Source organism: Palaemon carinicauda, chromosome 6, assembly GCF_036898095.1.
Source record: "Palaemon carinicauda isolate YSFRI2023 chromosome 6, ASM3689809v2, whole genome shotgun sequence".
In the NCBI taxonomy this organism is placed as follows: domain Eukaryota; kingdom Metazoa; phylum Arthropoda; class Malacostraca; order Decapoda; family Palaemonidae; genus Palaemon; species Palaemon carinicauda.
In genome coordinates, this window is record NC_090730.1 from 50868065 (window position 1) to 50875564 (window position 7500).

Consider the following 7500-nt stretch of genomic DNA (forward strand, 5'->3'; position numbering starts at 1 on the left):
GAAAATATGAAATATCTTGTACAGTCCAGGGGCGAAGATGGGATTTTTTCAGAAATGAAAAAATTCCATCCTGAAACATATATAACAGGACAATTGTAAGAAAAAATACATTAAAAAATGTAAAAATAATTAAATTAAATACAAGAAAATACAAATACTGAATAAAGATTAAAGCATCTGTCTTGTCCTTTCTTGGCTTAATATAGCCGCCTTTCTTTTGGGCCTTAAGGACGAAGTAACAGAATTACAAACATCAGGAGTAGCTGAATTGGTACTTCCTGTGTTTTCTAGTATTGGAATAATATTATTTACATGCAACCTTGATGTCTGGCCTGTTTTTCCCTTCTTAATAACAGCATGGGTAACTTCACCCAAATCATTCTTAAAAACTTCCAAAATTATGCCTAGAGGATAATTATTCCTTTTGGTATGTTCCTCCTTAATTAATACAACATCGCCAACCTTCAGTAATTCATGAGTAACGGGTCAATACCGCCCCTTCCTGTCAACTGCTTGCTGAATCAGAGTACCTAGAAATTCATTATGATAGGTCTCTATTAAAGTCTGCCTAATTTTACACAACTTTACGTAATTCTGAGAAATAGCTTGATTATCAGGGTAAAATTCTGGATCTTCAACTGAAAGAGGTTGAAGATTAGGGATAAGGTTTAGAGAAGTCAATTCATAGCCTCGCACGAGCTGTTCCGGCGTTATTGGTTCGGGCACATTGTCAGTCTCAGCACGAACAGCTTCTTTGAAGGCTATAGGTCGTCGATTAATGAGATGCACAATATTACAGACAAGAAATTCAAAGTCTACATACGTCAATATAAAATTCTTAATTGCTCCAAACATTAATCTTTTGACCATTTTTACACAGACTTCTACTAATGATCCCAATTCACTGCAGCCTTTGAAATATTGCTGAAAGGAGAGGGGTTTTACATTATTTTCCTCAAAATATAATTGCGTCTGAGGGTCACTAATGAAGGAAGTTATGGTATTACCTCCTGCCACCAACTGAGTCCCAAGATCACTAATACAAAGTTGAGGAATCCCGTACTCAAAGCAGTGTAGCTGAAATGCTCTTAAAAATTCTGCAACATTCAAACTCCTGCAAATTTTGAGGTTAACTGCCCTAGACCAAGTACAGGTGATACATAGTAACCAAACCTTACGGGTCTCTTTTCCATCCTTCGTATTGAAGGGTCCTAGATAATCCATAAATATGTTAGAAAAAGGAACCGTAGGAGGATCTGCTCTGAAGTCTCTGTAAAAGTTCTGATTTAACCTTATATAACGATTATTAAACCTACGACAATGAACACACTGTTTAAGAGCCTTTTTCACAACTGAGAAATGTTTAGGGATGTAATAATGCTTTCTGAGCTCTGTTAATACAGAATAACATCCTGAATGTAATAATTTGAGGTGTGCATCCCAAATAATTAGTTTGGTCAAATGACTGTCTGGGTGCAATAATAAAGGGTAATTTCCACTTAAGCCATAATTCCATTTTTTGAATTTACTCTTAACTCTCAGAAGACCCTGTGAATCTAAAAATACATTAAGTTGCGTTATAATAGGAGGAATGTCTTTTCTGGAATTAAGACCATGCTGTAGGTAAGAATATACCTCAGGATAATGCTTCCTTTGTTCATTGTTTAACAAGTAATTTATAGCCTGGGCAAAGTAATTAGCGACTGGTGAGCAAGCAATTTTCGCTTTCAGCTTCCACTTGTGCACCACTAAGAAAATTCTGCGAAAAATCAATACAAGTTTCCTGAAATTGGAATAATTATTAATATCAATAAGATTGTTAGCAACTTCAATAACCTGAGCTGTGGAAGGAGTTGCTTGAACCTCAGTGGGCATCTCAAATGCTGGTATGGTAGTTGATAATTCTGGAACTTCATTTATACTTAAATTTGGTCCTGAAAAAAAGCAAGAATTTTGCAACTGGTTGTATGACACACATCTGGTGATTATGTCCGCAGGATTGTTTTTCCCTGAAATAAAGCTAAATTTTATAGGAACCGTTTCACACATTCTTTGTATATTATGAAGTCTGTTTACGACAAATGGAGAATGTTTATTTAATTTGTCCAATTTCAAGGCAGCAGAATTCAGCCAATGTAAGGCACAGAGAGAATCAATATATACGTAAATATTATTAACCTTTAAGGGTTTTAAGCAAGCAGATCCAGACAAATCTTTGTAAATCTCAAGAGCACACTCAACACTTAAATGTATTGCGTTAAGTTCCAGAGAGGGCATGGATTTACTCTTAAGTTGCTTATTTACAAGTCGGTTTTTGGCATGTATAAAGCTTAAGCGATTGGATTCAATATGCTGTAAATAGAGTACACAACCAAATATGTCCTTACTTGCATCTGAAAAAATATAAATATCATAATTGCCATCTCGTGGACCAACACACCTAGCAATTTTTAAAGGAGGAGCTCTGTTGGTTTGCCTGCAAATATTAATCCATTCTCTCTGCAATTCTTGCGTTAATGGTTGATCCCAATGTAAATTCTTTTGACACTGTAATTGATGCATGAACAATCTACAGCGGTTAAACAATGGCATATTAAAACCAAAAAGGTCAAACTGTGAAGCAATTGTTTGTAAAAGAGACCTTTTAGTATTAGCATTGGGATCAAGACAAATTGGTTTAGTGAAAATTTCGTCGGAACATCGGTCCCAGTTTAAACCAAACAACTTGTTACGTAAAGGCGTAGCTGCCTCGGCTTCGCGGTCCACTTCATCCTGTAAATTCAAGTCATTAGTTACAACCTGCTGAATGTCAAATTTATATGGATTGAATATATTGGAAAGCTGTTTATACGACCACTCTAACTCCTCTGAAGTGTTGGCAGTAATAGCCCCATTGTCCATATAAATCATGGAATAGATAAATTTCTTTAAATCTGCTATTCGAGAATCCTCTGAAGGTTGTAAAACAAGTATGTAATATAATGAAATCATTAATAAAAAGGGACTACATCTAAGGCCAAAAGGTAATCTTACATTCTTAAAAGCCAATAAGGAAAAATCGCCTTGATTAACATTTTTGTACCAAAAAAATAACAACTTTGACTGATCAGTTTCTGTTAAGGATAACATATTAAAGGCTTTCTTAAGGTCAAATATGAGTAACTTTTGGTCAAATCTAAGCTGTAAAAAAGAAGATGACAATTTTTGGTTTAACGTAGGCCCTGAATACATGCACTGGTTATGTGACAAAGATATATTATTGGAAGAATCCCTAAGGTTGGACAAAAATACAATCCTACATTTGGTACTATCTCTATCCAGTTTAAAGATAGGCATGTGTGGTAAAAAAGAATGTTGAGGGTTCTCACTTTTAAACACCTCTAAATCATAAATGGGTTCAATTATGCCTGCCTTCAATTGCTCCCTAATTGTTTGGTCAACGAGCTGCAAACGTTCTGGATGTCGTTTAAGTCTCTTGAGGTTAGACCTTAATATCAACTCAGATAGATGTTCATTCTTTGAAAGTAAATGAGAAACTTTCCCATTCCACAGCAAGGGAACGATAATACGTCCATCAGACTCCCTACGACGAAGGGTTTTGATGGTAAATTCGACCAACTGGTTATTAAGTTCAATACTTTCATCATTGTAGGAATTCTGATCGTAATTTAAGTAATAATTGCATTCAGACTCTAGAAGTTGATCAGTGGCCTGTTGCAGTGGTTTCTCCATAAGCATACCTCTTTCATTTATTACAGAAAATGAACAGTTTACCTCAAAGTTAGTATTAATGTCATCATCGGCAAAAATGTCAACTTTAGAGTTCAGCAGAAAGGAACTACTCTGGATATGAATAGCAGAACTACACTCAAATGGGTTACTAACAGCCGAGGTTTGCACTCTCGTATCAGCTAAATTATCAATATTCTTAATCATTAAATCAATGCTACCAGACAGCAAAATACCTGCATGACACTCTGTATACATCGATGAATTTATTCCTCCAAAAACTGTATCTGTACCTGCAATACAATAAGCGAAGTCTGTACCTAAAATGAGCTGAACATTATCAATTTCATGAGAAAATTTATTAAGGAATTGATCAGCTAATTTAACACCCTGTGCCTGAAATTTATCAACTAATCTACCAAGCAGAGGTAATTTCAATGCTACATTAATGTTTGGTACAACCAAGCAATAAATTATAAAGGATTTATCTCCGATCGTAACAGGAACTTCAACAATTTCAGTAAAATACTCCTTGTTACCATTAAACCCATTAACTGTTAGCTTTACCTTTGAGTTAATGATTTTAAGATTATTCTCCTCCGCCAATTTCATAGTGACAAACGTGCTCTGCGAACCACTGTCCTTCAGTCCTCTGTAAACAGTCCCCCCAACTTTAAATGAAAAAGTGGGTAAAATTGAATCACCATGACAAGTGGGAAGGACGGCAACACCGCTGCTTATTTGAGGAGAAGTTTCCACCTTGGATTTGCAGTTATTAATATTGTTAGAGTCTCTGTCTGGTGACTGACTCCTATCACATAGGTAAGTCATATGCCAGCTGTTACAATTTGAACAGCGTCTTTTGAATTTAAAACGACACTTACCGGAAACATGATTAAACTGGCCGCATTTTACACATCCATTTCTAGATTTTAAAATATGCACTTTATCTGTAGGAGAAAGAAAATTAGGGCACTTATGGATAAAGTGAAATTTATCAGTATTTCCAACTGCAGAACACAAGGAACACTGAGGCGAAGACCTGTCTTTATCATATGCTACTGCTTCCGCAGCCATGCTGGTAGTACTCTCTTTAGGAAGAGGGAGTGTTAATGTTTTGACACGTGAAGCTTACATTTCAAGCTTTCAACACCTTTCCCGTCACTTTCGTACCTTTCGCAAGCTGCAAAGAAATGTGAAATAATGTCATTTAAGGAAGGATGAGTTTTTCCTGTAATATTAATAAAATGACGCTGAAAGCGACCATTTAAGCCGTGCCAAGCAAAATATCTGACAAATTCATCCGCTCCAATGTTAAAAGTCTTGACTGCTTCACATACTGATCGAAGGATGGAAATAAATGTGAAGGGGTCATCACCCTCTCTTAGACTTAACTCCGTAATTTTCCTAATTGCATTGTTTTTACAAACCTCCTTAGAAGCAAAGGCGGAAATCAATAATTCTTTGGCATCTACATAACGCTGTTTGTCAGCTTCCAGAGAACATAATAAAGTCTTTGCTCGACCGTCTATCTGTTGCTTCAGCAATAAAAGTAAATCTCTATCAGGATACTGAAATACATTAGTTGTAGCCTCAAACTCTGCTATAAATTTCAATAAATCTTCTCCTTCTTTACTTGTAAACTTAGGAAGAGGAGCTGTTGGCTGTTTCAGTAAACTGCGGGCCACGTCGGGAATATTAGAACCATTATTACCCCTGGAAATCTCAAGTAATGGTAAACAATACTCAATTTTATCTAAATAATCCTGGCAACTTGTTAATTCTGGCTCTAACTCTGCTTCATCAGATACGTCAGGATATTTCTTCAAGAGGATATGATCATCTAGCTCTGACAGCTTGTTTCTATAATTAACAAGAAGACCTTTAATAGCTAACTTTTCTTCTTGTGTAAGGGCAGAATAGGTGTCAGACCTATTGAATTGTTCGGTGACTTTTCTCCGAATGACTTTTCGTTGTCCAATCAGTACCTGTAAGTTAGCCATTATAACAAACGTATAACAAATGCAAAATAATAAAATGTTAACTTTCTGAAAAGGAAAAATATATTTATTTAAATGAAATGTTAATATCCTGGAAAGGAAAATGTCAAAGTCCTGCAAATAGAAATATGAGACTACTGGGAGCCCCGGTCGTGGTCAATTCTCTACTGGATCATCTGCACCATCATTAAGCACCTTTCATTGTGTTGCCCCACGTTGGGCGCCATAAGCAGAACACCATAAAAATCTGTGGTTTGTAAATAAAGGTTGGAAGGAAAAATGTAATTAAATATGATATTTATTACATAAATAAGCCTTTAAAATAACGTAGTAACGGAGTTAAACAGTTGGTTGGAGAACAAGGCAATTCACGTAAATCGTAGGGCGTTTCCTTCGTTCTGCTTCGCTCGCTGTCTGTAAAGAAATATTCAAGAAGATTAGTATCTAAAAGTCATGGTAATTTATATAGAAGAATATACCCATCGGAATAATAACCCACTTAAAATTACCTTACAATTGAGCAACTGAGGTTTACATTAGTATCAGGAAGGAAATAAAAGGGCCGATACATCGAAACCGAACACCATCCTGAAATGAACGGTAAACCTAATATAAATTTGCTCGGTCGTAATATGGGAGACAATTCGTCATAAATATAACCATTCGAAACAATGTATTTGACGATTCTCTTACCCAAGTGTTAAGAACGTGAATTTATAAATAAGCTAGAGTTACTAGTCCGAGAGCTAAATCACCTGAAAGGACAAGAGAATACGATATATAAAACATTGACCACAAAAATCTATTACTAATCTTCATAAGGTTAAAAATGACAGACAGGAAAAACTTGAAATAGGCAACACAAGGCAATGAGAGTTCGCAATGATAACCTTAAAAATAAGCCCTATATATTCTTGGTACTCACCATTGTCGAACCATGCACAAAGGCGTTGCAGATGGATTTTGGCAGATTTTCACAAGAGGGTGACGTAGACCAGGGATCCCAATAATAGCCTTTAGCCTAAGAAAGGCATGTCGGACAAATCAAAAAAGTGGAAACCTTTCCAGGTGAGTGAGGTCTCTGTGTCTCTGTCTCTGACACTGTCGGACGGCCGGGCTGCCTGCCTCCTCGTCGCCGTTTTCGCTCGAGTAAAGCATATGGAAGGAGGAGGAGTTAGAAAACTACCCATCTTTAAAGACTGGACGGCAGGAAAGACAGTTTGATGGTACCAAGAGTAGGGCAATTGAAATACCAAATTCTTAATAATTACTAGTCTTTCCTGTCGCCATGTGAAAATATGAAATATCTTGTACAGCTAGCTACAGGGTTGTAGGCAGCTGTCTGATGAATGCTGATCAAGATATTCTCTTATGATGTCCACAACTGAGAGGAAAAAGTGGTACCCCTGCCAGAATTAATATGGTCAGGGAAACATAACCTCACTATCCACCCTTAGAGTAGGACTGATATACATGCGGCTTACATAAAATTTGTATGGGGATAGCTTCATGTCATTGAGAGGAGCATTCAGTGACACTAAACAGATAACAGTGTCATTGTAACGTTGGTAGAGGACCTACTACATAGACATAAATGTAAAAAGAAGATTGCGTTTTGGTTGAGGAGAGGTGCCCACTCCTGAATCCATGTATTGATATACATTTGAAGGTTGGCATGAAGTACAGGTGCTAACTCAATCCTTACCATGATTCGTAACGCCATGCCAAATGAACTTTTTCTTTAGTAGCTATGTAGTAGATCGGCGTGAAG

The 7500-nt window shown here is 36.5% G+C and overlaps 1 protein-coding gene across 14 annotated transcripts in view; it reads right to left on the reverse strand.

Annotated features, from left to right (window-relative positions):
- The window catches only part of LOC137642554 (uncharacterized), a 7999-nt gene extending 1007 nt beyond the window's left edge, over nucleotides 1-6992 (reverse strand). For 7 of the 14 annotated variants that reach the window (XR_011044811.1, XR_011044810.1, XR_011044812.1 and 4 more), the window contains exons 1-2: nucleotides 6239-6992; nucleotides 1-6143 (exon numbers count right to left, since the gene is read on the reverse strand). The exon at nucleotides 1-6143 is cut by the window's left edge. Coding sequence is in view for 7 of the 14 variants with exons in the window: in XM_068375212.1 (XP_068231313.1) it covers nucleotides 487-4806 (4320 nt within the window). In the remaining 7 variants the exon portion in view is untranslated. The remainder of the gene's footprint in view (nucleotides 6144-6238) is intronic. The other 7 variants (XM_068375212.1, XM_068375213.1, XM_068375215.1 and 4 more) reach the window with 7 other exon arrangements.
- Between the last annotated feature and the right edge of the window lie 508 nt (nucleotides 6993-7500).